Below are 14,033 nucleotides of genomic sequence, written 5' to 3' on the forward strand. Positions count from 1 at the left end.
GACAGTGAATGCTGAGTTTGGGACAGTGAGTGCTGAGTTTGGACAGTGAGTGCTGAGTTTGAGACAGTGAGTGCTGAGTTTCTGACAGTGAGTGCTGAGTTTGGGACTGTGAGTGCTGAGTTTGGGACAGTGAGTGCTGCGTTTGGGACAGTGAGTTCTGTGTTTGGGACTCTGAGTGCTGAGTTTGGGATATTGAGTGCTGTGTTTGGGATGGTGAGTGCTGAGTTTGTGACAGTGAGTGCTGAATTTGGGACAGTGAGTGCTGAGTTTGGGACTGTGAGAGCTAAGTTTGGGACAGTGAGTGCTGAGTTTGGGACAGTGAATGCTGAGTTTGGGACAGTGAGTGCTGAGTTTGGACAGTGAGTGCTGAGTTTGAGACAGTGAGTGCTGAGTTTCTGACAGTGAGTGCTGAGTTTGGGACTGTGAGTGCTGAGTTTGGGACAGTGAGTGCTGAGTTTGGGATGGTGAGTGCTGAGTTTGGGACAGTGAGTACTGTGCTTGGGACTGTGTGTGCTGAGTTTGGACAGTGAGTGCTGAGGTTGGGACAGTGAATGCTGTGTTTGGGACAGTGAGTGCTGAGTTTGGGAGGGTGAGTGCTGAGTTTGGGACAGTGAGTGCTGAGTTTTGGAGGGTTAGTGCTGAGTTTGGGACAGTGAGTGCTGTGTTTGTGAATGTGTGTGCTGTGTTTGGGAGTGTGGTCGCAGCACCCACCCCATGTTGAGCCGTTTACTTTGGCCATCAATTTGAATTGATTGATTGATTTATTGTCACATGTACCGAAGTACAGTGAAAAGTATTTTTCTGCGGCCAAGGGAACGGACATAGCAGACATAAAGAATAATCGACAAATAGTGATTGTTTTTCGATTTTCTCGCCAGCGGAGACATGGCCACACGCTCACTCCTCAGGTGCATGATCCATTCTGCTCAAACAATGGCAACTTGCTGCCACTGTCGGAACATTTTGGTGTGATTTGTTTTCAAGTTTCTGAATCAGCAGAAACAATGAATAATGGTTCACCACTGTGGTCCCAATTCCTGGGCTTAGAATGGAATTTGATTTATTGTCACGTGTACCGAGGTACAGTGAAATGTATTGTTATGCGTACGTCCAGACAGATTGTTCGTACATGAAAAACATAAAACATACGATAAATACACAATGTAAATACAGAGACACAGGCATCGGGTGAAGCATACAGGAGTGCAGTATTACTCAGTCGAGAGGATGTGTGAAGAGGTCAGTTCAGTCAATAAGAGGGTCGTTTAGGAGTCTGGTGACAGTGGGGAAGAAGCTGTTTTTGAGTCTGTTCGTGCGTGTTCTCAGACTTCTTGTATCTCCTGCCCGATGGAATAAGTTGGAAGAGTGAGTAAGCCGGGTGGGAGGGGTCTTTGATTATGCTGCCCGCTTTCCCCAGGCAGCGGGAGGTGTAGATGGAGTCAATGGATGGGAGGCAGGTTTGTGTGATGGACTGGGCGGTGTTCACGACTGAAGTTTCTTGCGGTCCTGGGCCGAGCAGTTGCCATACCAGGCTGTGATGCAGCCCGATAGGATGCTTTCTATGGTGCATCTGTAATCTTTCAAACTCTGTAAAAAGCTGTGCACTCACCAGTTAACTAGTGCACTAAGCAGTTAACCAGTGCACTAACCAGTTAACCAGTGCACTAACCAGTTAACCAGTACAGTAACATACCTCAGTTCTGACCTTTGAACATTTCAATCTGTCCCTTCCCAGCCAGTTCACAAACTTCTCGATGAGTTTGATAGGAGCGAGGGCTGTGAGTTGATGACCTCACTAATCCACGCCATCCCTTTGGAAGACCCTCCATCTGGAAGTGTGTCTGTACCTCGCCTCCACGGGAAATTGCAAAGTCAGTTGCTCTCTCGGTTTCTCACTCTATGGATGCTGCCTGACCTTCTGGCTATTCCCAACATTTCCTGTTTTTAATTCAGATTTTCAGCATCTGCAGTGTATTGTGTGCCAGGATCTTTGGGGAATGACTGGATGGTGGATGAAGGAATGGAGTTCAGGTGCAGGTCATTGATGAGCTAATTGAACGGTGGAATAGGCTGGAGGGCAGAATGGGTCCTCCTGTCCCTATGGACTCGCACAGGGCTGGTTTAGCTCACTGGGCTAAATCGCCGGCTTTGAAAGCAGACCAAGGCAGGCCAGCAGCACGGTTCAATTCCCGTAACAGCCTCCCCGAACAGAAGCCGGAATGTGGCGACTAGGGGCTTTTCACAGTAACTTCATTGAAGCCTACTTGTGACAATAAGCGATTTTCATTTCACTGTCAATTTGCCAGCTGGTTTGGGGTTGAGCCCTGTTGCTCTAATCGATCTCCTTTCCCCAATATCTTTCAGGTAAAGCCGTTTCTCAGCAAGTTAAAGCCAGCCCACCACCCAGGGAAATGTCTTCTGCTAAATCACCACACAGAACTATCCCAGAGCAGTTCTCACACAGTCCGTACGACCAGCTGATTGGAAGGTTGACCGCTGCTGAGTTATATCATGGCTCCATTCCGCTGACCTTTGTCCCCGCTGCCCTTGCCCGAGGGCTCCCAGGTACGTGGTTTATTCCCCTATTCCTGAGGACAATTTCAGGTATTTCTTACAGGATTCTGAGAGAAGCTGATGGAGGAATCGGCAAGGGTTCAAATCCCAGGAGTCTTTTTCTAGAGGAGTTGTAGAGAGTGAGGAGGATATTCAGTCTCGGGACATCATCCTGAGTTACCCTCAGGGGTGGCCCCTGTCCCCTGACTCTGCCCTTTGAATCGTACCAAATCGAGGGCTGGATTAGACTGCTCACGTCCTCCCCCCGTCACTATAACACGCTGTGGGGGAGGGAGGGCGGTTATCCGAGCAGGGTCACAGCACCACATCCTGCCCTCAGGAGCTGCTGACCACTCAGCAGCAGCAAGGGTCAGTATTGGGCTGGGCTGGACACGGCTGGAACTGCACAGAGTCCTCGGGGGGGGGGGGGGGGTGGGCGTCACGGCAACCGCATCCAGCTCAATCCTGGGAGTTAGGGTGGGGGTGGAGCAGGCAGACTCCGCACAAAGAGTGACCCAAACCGGGAACCACTGTGCAACCGTGCTGCCCCGAATTTTGTGGCGATGAAAACAAATTCAAGAATTGTGGAAAAAAAAAAGTTCCTGAGAATTCTCTCCAATAATTTACCCCCTACCGATGTGAGGCTCACTGGCCTATAGTTTCCAGGAATATCCCTGCTACCTGACTTAAACAGCGGTACCACATTAGCTATTCTCCAGTCCTCTGGGATCTCACCTGTAGCCAATGAGGATACAAAGATGTCATCAAGGCCCCAGCAATTTCCGCTCTTGCTTCTCTCAGTATTCTGGGGTAAATCCCATCCGGCCCAGGAGACTTAGCCACCTTAATGTCTTTTAAAAGCCCCAATACCTCCTCCTTTTCGATGTTAACATGATCCAGAGTGTCCACACACCCGACCCAAGAATCATCTTCCACAAAGTCCTTTCTCTGGTGAACACTGATGCAAAGTACTCATTTAGTACCTCGCCCATTTCCTTTGGCTCAACACATAGATTCCCCCCACTGTGCTTAAGTGGTCCAATCCTTTCCCTGGCCACCCTCTTGCTTTTCACATATGAATAAAAAGCTTTGGGGATCACCTGGATCCTACTTGCCAAAGACTTTTCAGGACCCCTCCTCGCCCTCCTAATTTCCTGCTTCAGGACCTTCCGACTTTCTTTGTTCTCCTCAAGGGTTTTGACTGTTCCCCACCATTCTAGACCGTACAAAAGCCTCCTTTTTCTTTTTGATGAGGTTCATAAATCCCTCGTTATCCAAGGCTCCCTAAAATTGCCAGACTTATCCTTCATTCTCTCAGGAACGTGACTTTCCTGAATCTTAATCAACTGTCGCTTGAAAGACTCCCACATGTCCGATGTTGATTTACCCTCCAACAGCCGCACCCAATCCAAATTCTTCAATTCCTGTCTAATGTTATCAGAATTTGCCTTTCCCCAGGTTAGCACCTTAACGTGAGGGTTACCCTCATCCCTATCCAAAAGTACCTTAAAACTTACCGAATTGTGGTCACTACTCCCAAAATGTTCCCGGACTGAAACCTCAGCCACCTGTCCGGGCTCATTCCCCAATACCAGATCCAGTACGGCCCCTTCCCGAGTTGGACTGTCTACATATTGCAACAAGAAGCCTTCCTGAATACACCTTACAAACTCTGCCCCATCCAAACCCCCAGCACTAAGTGAGTCCCAGTCAATATTGGGGAAATTAAAATCCCCTACCACAACAACCCTGTTACTTTTACATCCATCCATGATATCTCTACGTATCTGCTCCTCTATCTCTCGCTGGCAGTTGGGGGCCTGTAATAAACGCCCAACATTGTGATTGCCCCCTTCCTGTTCCTGGTTTCAGATTGCCTCATTGTACGAACTCTCCGAGGTGTCCTCCCGCAGTATGGCTATCATATTCTCCTCACACTGACACACTCCCCACCCTGACACAATCCCCACACTGACACACTCCTCACACTGACACGCTCCCAACCGACATACTTCCCACACTGACACACTCCCCAACCTGACACATTCCCCACCCTGATACACTCCTCACACTGACACACTGCTCACACTGACACACTCCCCACATTGGCACACACCCCACCCTGACACACTTCCCACACTGACACACTCCCCAACCTGATACACTCCTCACACTGACACACTCCCCAACCTGATACACTCCTCACACTGACACACTCCCCACATTGGCACACACCCCACCCTGACACACTTCCCACACTGACACACTCCCCAACCTGATACACTCCTCACACTGACACACTCCCCAACCTGATACACTCCTCACACTGACACACTCCCCACATTGACACACACCCCACCCTGACACACTTCCCACACTGACACACTCCCCAACCTGATACACTCCTCACACTGACACACTCCCCACCCTGACACACTCCCCACCCTGACATACTCCTCACACTGGCACACTCCTCACACTGACGTACTCCCCACCCTGACACACTCCCCACCCTGACACACTCCTCACACTGACACACTCCCCACACTGACACACCCCTCACACTGACACACTTCCCACACTGACGCATTCCCCACACTGACACATTCCTCACACTGTCTCTTTCTCCCTGACCGTTGTTGACAGTTTCAATGTTCAATCTGATTGTCTTTCTGGGAGTTGTAGATCTGTCAATTCGTTATTGAAATTGGAGCCTCTGAGTCGCTGCTTTTTCTCCCCCTGTTTCTAGCTGCTTACGGTCTCCCGAAACAGCTGGATGCTGCTCCCACGTACCCTCACCCCTTCGCCCCCTACCTGCTGCGAGGCTGTCCTGAAGCTGCTGCCATGGAGACGAGACAAACCATCCTCACCGACTACATCACCTCCCAACAAATGTATCATTCTCCCACGGCGACCCATCCGCATCGGGTGCTCTCTCCTCGAGAACAAGCACTCACTCTGGGATACTGTGCCTATCCTCCAGGTAAGCTGGTTGGGAGGGTGAGCTGTGAGGAGGATGCAGAGATCCTTCAGTGTGATTTGGACAGGCTGCGTGAGTGGGCCAATGAATGGCAGATTGTATATAATCGCTTATTGTCACAAGTAGGCTTCAATGAAGTTGCTGTGAAAAGCCCCTAGTCGCCACATTCCCGCCGCCTGTTCGGGGAGGCCGGTACGGGAATTGAACCCGCGCTGCTGGCCTTGTTCTGCATTACAAGCCAGCTGTCTAGCCCACTGTGCTAAAGTAGCCCCAGATACGGGGCCGAAAACTGCACATAATACTCCGAATGGGGTCTGACGAGAGCCTTAATGCAGCCTCAGGAGTACATCCCTGGTCTGGTAGTCTCGCCCTCACGAGTTGAGTGAGTGGGTAAATGAATGGCAGGTGCGGTATAATGTGGAGAAATGTGAGGTTATCCACTTTGGTAGCAAAAACGAGAAGGCAGACTGTTATCTGAATGGCCATAAATTAGGAGAGGGGAGTGTGCAAAACCTGTGTCTTCGTGCACCAGTCGCTGAAGGTAAGCATGCAGGCGCAGCAGGCGGTAAAGAAGGCTAATGGTATGTTGGCCTTCATTGCGAGAGGTTTCGAGTATAGAAGCAGGGAAGTGTTGCTGCAATTGTACAGGGTCTTGGTGAGGCCACACCTGGAGTATTGTGGGCAGTTTTGGTCTCCTTCTCTGAGGAAGGATGTTCTTGCTCTCGCGGGAGTGCAGCGAAGGTTTACCAGACTGATTCCTGGGATGGCGGGACTGACGTACGAGGAGAGATTGAGCCATAAGACCACAAGACATAGGAGCGGAAGTAAGGCCATTCGGCCCATCGAGTCCACTCCACCATTCAATCATGGCTGATTTCAACTCCATTTACCCGCTCTCTCCATCGCCCTTAATTCCACAGACCCACCACTCTCTGGCTGAAGAAATTTCTCCTCATCTCTGTTCTAAAGTGACTCCCTTTTATTCTAAGGCTGTGCCCCCGGGTCCTAGTCTCCCCTGCTAATGGAAACAACTTCCCTACGTCCACCCGATCGAAGCCATTCATTATCTTGTAAGTTTCTATTAGATCTCCCCTCAACCTCCTAAACTCCAATGAATATAATCCCAGGATCCTCAGACGTTCATCTTATGTTAGGCCTACCATTCCTGGGATCATCCGTGTGAATCTCCGCTGGACCCGCTCCAGTGCCAGTATGTCCTTCCTGAGGTGTGGGGCCCAAAATTGCTCACAGTATTCTAAATGGGGCCTAACTAATGCTTTATAAAGCTTCAGAAGTACATTCCTGCTTTTATATTCCAAGCCTCTTGAGATAAATGACAACATTGCATTTGCTTTCTTAATTATGGACTCAACCTGCAAGTTTACCTTTAGAGAATCCTGGACTAGGACTCCCAAGTCCCTTTGCACTTCAGCATTATGAATTTTGTCACCGTTTAGAAAATAGTCCATGCCTCTATTCGTTTTTCCAAAGTGCAAGACCTCGCACTTGCCCACGTTGAATTTCATCAGCCATTTCTTGGACCACTCTCCTAAACTGTCTAAATCTTTCTGCAGCCTCCCCACCTCCTCCATACTACCTGCCCCTCCACCTATCTTTGTATCATCGGCAAACTTAGCCAGAATACCCCCAGTCCCGTCATCTAGATCGTTAATATAAAAAGAGAATAGCTGTGGCCCCAACACTGAACCCTGCGGGACACCACTCGTCACCGGTTGCCATTCCGAAAAAGAACCTTTTATCCCAACTCTCTGCCTTCTGCCTGACAGCCAATCGTCAATCCATGTTAGTACCTTGCCTCGAATACCATGGGCCCTTATTTTACTCAGCAGTCTCCCGTGAGGCACCTTATCAAAGGCCTTTTGGAAGTCAAGATAGATAACATCCATTGGCTCTCCTTGGTCTAACCTATTTGTTATCTCTTCAAAGAACTCTAACAGGTTTGTCAGGCACGACCTCCCCTTACTAAATCCATGCTGACTTGTCCTAATCCGGCCCTGCACTTCCAAGAATTTAGAAATCTCATCCTTAACAATGGATTCTAGAATCTTGCCAAAAACCGAGGTCAGGCTAATTGGCCTATAATTTTCCATCTTTTTTCTTGTTCCCTTCTTGAACAGGGGGGTTACAACAGCGATTTTCCAATCCTCTGGGACTTTCCCTGACTCCAGTGACTTTTGAAAGATCATAACTAACGCCTCCACTATTTCTTCAGCTATCTCCTTTAGAACTCTAGGATGTAGCCCATCTGGGCCCGGAGATTTATCAATTTTTAGACCTCTTAGTTTCTCTAGCACTTTCTCCTTTGTGATGGCTACCATATTCAACTCTGCCCCCTGACTCTCCGGAATTGTTGGGATATTACTCATGTCTTCTACTGTGAAGACTGACGCAAAGTACTTATTCAGTTCCTCAGCTATTTCCATGTCTCCCATCACTAGATTACCAGCGTCATTTTGGAGCGGCCCAATGTCTACTTTTGCCTCCCGTTTGTTTTTAATGTATTTAAAGAAACTTTTACTTTCATTCCTAATGTTACTGGCTAGTTTACCTTCATATTTGATTCTCTCTTTCCTTATTTCTCTCTTTGTTATCCTCTGTTAGGTTAGGATTTGCTGGAGTTCAGAAGAATGAGGGGGAATCTCATAGAAACCTATAAAATTCCAACAGGACTGGACAGGGTCGATGCAGGAAGGATGTTCCCGATGGTGGGGGGGGACGGGACAGGGTCGATGCAGGAAGGATGTTCCCGATGATGGGGGGGGACTGGACAGGGTCGATGCAGGAAGGATGTTTCCGATGGTGGGGGGGGGACTGGACAGGGTCGATGCAGGAAGGATGTTCCCGATGGTGGGGGGGGACTGGACAGGGTCGATGCAGGAAGGATGTTCCTGATGGTGGGGGGGGACTGGACAGGGTCGATGCAGGAAGGATGTTCCCGATGGTGGGGGGGACTGGACAGGGTCGATGCAGGAAGGATGTTCCCGATGGTGGGGGGGGGGACTGGACAGGGTCGATGCAGGAAGGATGTTCCCGATGGTGGGGGGGGACTGGACAGGGTCGATGCAGGAAGGATGTTCCTGATGGTGGGGGGGACTGGACAGTGTCGATGCAGGAAGGATGTTCCCGATGGTGGGGGGGACTGGACAGTGTCGATGCAGGAAGGATGTTCCCGATGGTGGGGGGGACTGGACAGGGTCGATGCAGGAAGGATGTTCCCGATGGTGGGGGGGGACTGGACAGGGTCGATGCAGGAAGGATGTTCCCGATGGTGGGGGGGACTGGACAGGGTCGATGCAGGAAGGATGTTCCCGATGGTGGGGGGGGGAATGGACAGGGTCGATGCAGGAAGGATGTTCCCAATGGTGGGGGGGACTGGACAGGGTCGATGCAGGAAGGATGTTCCCGATGGTGGGGGGGACTGGACAGGGTCGATGCAGGAAGGATGTTCCTGATGGTGGGGGGGGACTGGACAGGGTCGATGCAGGAAGGATGTTCCCGATGGTGGGGGGGGGGGGGACTGGACAGGGTGGATGCAGGAAGGATGTTCCCGATGGTGGGGGGGGACTGGACAGGGTCGACGCAGGAAGGATGTTCCTGATGGTGGGGGGGGACTGGACAGGGTCGATGCAGGAAGGATGTTCCCGATGGTGAGGGGGGGGGGACTGGACAGGGTGGATGCAGGAAGGATGTTCCCGATGGTGGGGGGGGACTGGACAGGGTCGATGCAGGAAGGATGTTCCCGATGGTGGGGGGGGACTGGACAGGGTCGATGCAGGAAGGATGTTCCCGATGGTGGGGGGGGGGACTGGACAGGGTTGATGCAGGAAGGATGTTCCCGATGGTGGGGGGGGGGGACTGGACAGGGCAGATGCAGGAAGGATGTTCCCGATGGTGGGGGGGACTGGACAGGGTCGATGCAGGAAGGATGTTCCCGATGGGGGTGGGGGGGACTGGACAGGGTCGATGCAGGAAGGATGTTCCCGATGGTGGGGGGGGGGGGACTGGACAGGGTCGATGCAGGAATGATGTTCCCGATGGTGGGGGGGGACGGGACAGGGTCGATGCAGGAAGGATGTTCCCGATGGTTGGGGGGGGGCTGGACAGGGTCGATGCAGGAAGGATGTTCCTGATGGTGGGGGGGGACTGGACAGGGTCGATGCAGGAAGGATGTTCCTGATGGTGGGGGGGACTGGACAGGGTCGATGCAGGAAGGATATTCCCGATGGTTGGGGGGGGGCTGGACAGGGTGGATGCAGGAAGGATGTTCCCGATGGTGGGGGGGGGACTGGACAGGGTCGATGCAGGAAGGATGTTCCTGATGGTGGGGTGGGGGGGACTGGACAAGGTCGATGCAGGAAGGATGTTCCTGATGGTGGGGGGGGGACTGGACAGGGTCGATGCAGGAAGGATGTTCCCGATGGTGGGGGGGGACTGGACAGGGTCGATGCAGGAAGGATGTTCCCGATGTTGGGGGGGACGGGACAGGGTCGATGCAGGAAGGATGTTCCCGATGGTGGGGGGGAATGGACAGGGTCGATGCAGGAAGGATGTTCCCGATGGTGGGGGGGGGGGGGGGGGGACTGGACAGGGTCGATGCAGGAAGGATGTTCCCGATGTCGGGGGGGGACTGGATAGGGTCGATGCGGCTTGGTCGAGGACTGGAGTGTTCCCGGTCAGCGGTTCCCCCTGCTCTGGGAGGGGGGGGGGGGGGGTCTAACGTCGTGAAGTTGCTGGAGTCCATTATCAAGGGTAAAGCCCAGCATTTGGAAAGCAGGGCAGTAATCCGACAAAGGACACAATCTTCCAGCCGCATTCCGCCCGAAAGGTAGCAGACATGGCCGGTGGATGCTGGGAGCTCCCAGCCTGACTCCCTGATACCGCCGCCTCACGTTCCACAAAGCTCCAGGGACTGCTCGACAAAAGCAAATCACTGCGGATGCTGGAATCTGAAACGAAAGAGAAAATGCTGGAAAACCTCAGCAGGTCTGGGAGAGAAGAGTGTTATATTTTAAATAATGACTTATCTAAAATATATATATTACTCTTGAATCCACCAGGATGAGAAAATGACCAATAGTCTTCTTGTTGAAAGATGAACTATTTAATGAGTAATAAAATAATAAACTGTGAGTCCTTTTACTCAATACTAAACTAACAATAAAGAAATAAAGTACAATACAGATAACTATATAACTATAGGCTATTATAACAAACTTGCTCTAACTTCTCTCACTCTAGCTATTCTATGTCTTGCTTGTTCACTGTTCTGAATCATATCATCATGTCACCTGACTTGGAAAAGGCGGGAATCCAGTTCTTATAGTGTCTGACTGTGAGCCATCTAGTGTTGAAATGACTGTACTACATTTATATGCATTGATCATGTATATTGATGTCTGAATATCACTACAAGGAGCACTGGAGGTCCCTCTACTTAGTCCGCCCCCTCAGTATTGGGGAGGTGGGGGCGAGGGTGTTGTAACCAGCAGTACCGTACAATCACCGATTGCACCGGTTCACGGACTCCCCAGATCCCTGCCTTTAATGTGACCTTGTGGAGTCCGTGGACCACGTCTATGTTACATGTTTTAGGTAGCACACCGTTTTTAGTTTCCTATAAACTATGTGTTCATAGTTTATATGTTCCGAGGGTTGAAGCATGTTCCCAGTGTGTAGCGTGTTCCCAGCATGTTCCCAGCAGGTAGCGTGTTCCCAGCATGTTCCCAGTGTGTAGCGCGTTCCCAGTGGGCAGCGTGTTCCCAGCATATTCCCAGTGGGTAGCATGTTCCCAGCATGTTCCCAGTGTGTAGCGTGTTCCCAGCATGTTCCCAGTGTGTAGTGCATTCCCAGAGGGCAGCGTGTTCCCAGCATGTTCCCAGTGGGTAGCGTGTTCCCAGCATGTTCCCAGTGTGTAGCGTGTTCCTAGTGGGTAGCGTGTTCCCAGCATGATCCCAGTGGGTAGCGTGTTCCCAGCATGTTCCCAGTGTGTAGCGCGTTCCCAGTGGGCAGCGTGTTCCCAGCATGTTCCCAGTGGGTAGCATGTTCCCAGTGTGTAGCGTGTTCCCAGGCATCTCCCGTGTGTTGACTGATGTGTTCATAATTTACAAACAGGAAGTGTTCAGGAAATCTCCCCGGATTCCTGACTTTATCAAAACAAGTTTCCCAGGAGCGGAGATTCGCTCTTAAATTTAATGCAAAATGTTTCAGTTTTCCAAATATTGTTGTCCTTTCGAAACACATGTTCAGAAGCAGCTTTTTGCAAAACAGTAACTATTGTCCTTTAATGTTGTTTTAAATAGCTTGACTGTCTTTGAAAATTGTATTTTGTATCCTTGCAGCTGATAAACACGACCCATAGTTAACCCACCTCCAATCTCCAAATGGTCTGAATTAATCGCACACATTCGCGAGTGGCCATGATGTGGAGATGCCGGCGTTGGACTGGGGTTGGCTCAGGAAGAAGTTTTACAAAAACCAGGTCAAAGCCCAACAGGTTTGTTTCAAATCACTAGCTTTCGGTACGGAGTGATTTACCTGAGGAAGGAGCAGCGCTCCGAAAGCTAGTGATTCCAAATAAACCTGTTGGACTTTAACCTGACGTTCTAAAACTTCTCACTATTCCCGAGTGTGTGATCTTAAATGTTTCAATAGCAAATTTTTAAATATCTTCTACCAATTTTCTCAAAGATATTTGTATAAAATGGACCAGGTTTATATCTTAATAGATGTTGTTGTTTTTCAGAAATCCTCAACCTGGCTCACATTCCCCATCTGCCAGTCCTGATGCAAACTCTGGCAGGGAACAGCCACCCATTGCTCAATCGCTTCACATACACCCCAGCGGAAGCTGCACAACTCATCAACCAGTCCCACCACAGATCACCACAGTCGCCTGGTAACCAACACCACACACTCATCACTCAGTATTGAGCGAGAGGGAGAGAGAGAGACGGGGGAGGGAGAGACTGGAGGAGAGAGAGAGACTGGGAGAGAGAGAGACTGGAGGCTGGGAGAGAGAGAGAGAGAGAGAGACTGGGAGAGAGAGAGAGAGGCTGGGGGAGAGAGAGAGAGAGAGGCTGGGGGAGAGAGAGAGAGAGAGACTGGGAGAGAGAGAGAGAGAGAGACTGGAGGCTGGGGGAGAGAGAGAGAGAGAGAGACTGGGAGAGAGAGAGAGAGAGAGGCTGGGGGAGAGAGAGAGACTGGGAGAGAGAGAGAGAGAGAGAGACTGGAGGCTGGGGGAGAGAGAGAGAGAGAGAGACTGGGAGAGAGAGAGAGAGGCTGGGGGAGAGAGAGAGACTGGGAGAGAGAGAGAGAGAGAGGCTGGGGGAGAGAGACAGGGGGCTGGGGGAGAGAGAGAGAGACTGGGTGTGGTAGTCACCACTGTTTGTATAATAGTTGTATTAGAGGTAATACAGTAAGGCTCCTGTACTACAGGTACGGGGGTCGATTCCTGCCTGCTGGCTCCGCCCAGTAGGCGGAGTATAAATGTGTGTGCACACCGAGCTGCTCCCATTTCTGGTAGCAGCTGCAGGAGGCCACACATCTCTGCTTAATAAAGCCTCGATTACTCTCTACTCTCGTCTCGTCGTAATTGATGGTGCATCAATTTATTAAGCAAAGATATTGCAGCGATGGAACTTCGTATCAAGCCAGATCGCCTGCAGCTGCATCCTCAAGCAGCCAACGCCACATCGGCCTTTGACCACTGGCTCGCTTGTTTCGAGAGCTACCTCCGATCCGCGACGGAGCACCCCTCGGACGCACAGAAGCTCCAGGTCCTTTACTCACGGGTGAGCTCCGATAGTTTTTCCCTTATCCGGGATGCGCCCACTTACACGGCAGCAATGGAGCTCCTGAAAGGACATTATATTCGCCCGTTCAACAAACTGTAAGCCAGGCACCTGCTGTCCACGAGACAGCAACTCCCCGGTGAGTCTTTAGACGATTTCTGGCGTGCCCTGGACATCCTGGCAAGGAACTGTGATTACCAGGCAGTTTCGGCAGTCGAACATACTGAATTTTTAATCAGGGACGCTTTTGTTACGGGAATGGGGTTGGCGTACATCCGCCAGCGTCTATCCAAAGGGGTTACGCTCGACCTCGCGGCGACCAGACAGCTCGCAAACTCACTGACTGTTGCCTCCCATAACGTACCGTGGTACGCCCCCGACCGCACGGCACCCTCATGGACATCATGGGCCCCACCAGCTTCCACCCCCAGCCCACCCCAAGCCTGCACCGCGCTGGGGGGCCCAAATGCTACTTCTGCGGGCAGACCAAACACCCCCGGCAGCGCTGCCCGGCGCGGACTGTAAACTGCAAGACCTGCGGAAAGAAGGGACATTTCGCTGCTGTGTGCCAGGCCCGATCGATCACTGCAGTTTCGAGCCCCAGCGTTCCTACCCGTGTGCAACCCGTGGGCGCCGCCACCTTCCTCCCAGCAGACCACGTGTGGCCCGTGGGCGCCGCCACCTTTAAC

The 14,033-nt window shown here is 51.4% G+C and overlaps 1 protein-coding gene across 9 annotated transcripts in view; it reads left to right on the top strand.

Annotated features, from left to right (window-relative positions):
* Nucleotides 1-14,033, top strand: part of ncor2 (nuclear receptor corepressor 2) — a 1,088,322-nt gene that overhangs the window by 975,861 nt on the left and 98,428 nt on the right. For all 9 annotated transcript variants that reach the window (XM_072510208.1, XM_072510371.1, XM_072510235.1 and 6 more), the window contains 3 exons: nucleotides 2,365-2,565; nucleotides 5,303-5,536; nucleotides 12,297-12,449. In XM_072510208.1, coding sequence (XP_072366309.1) covers nucleotides 2,365-2,565; nucleotides 5,303-5,536; nucleotides 12,297-12,449 — 588 coding nt within the window. The remainder of the gene's footprint in view (nucleotides 1-2,364; nucleotides 2,566-5,302; nucleotides 5,537-12,296; nucleotides 12,450-14,033) is intronic.

This window comes from Scyliorhinus torazame, chromosome 1, assembly GCF_047496885.1.
Source record: "Scyliorhinus torazame isolate Kashiwa2021f chromosome 1, sScyTor2.1, whole genome shotgun sequence".
Classification (NCBI taxonomy): domain Eukaryota; kingdom Metazoa; phylum Chordata; class Chondrichthyes; order Carcharhiniformes; family Scyliorhinidae; genus Scyliorhinus; species Scyliorhinus torazame.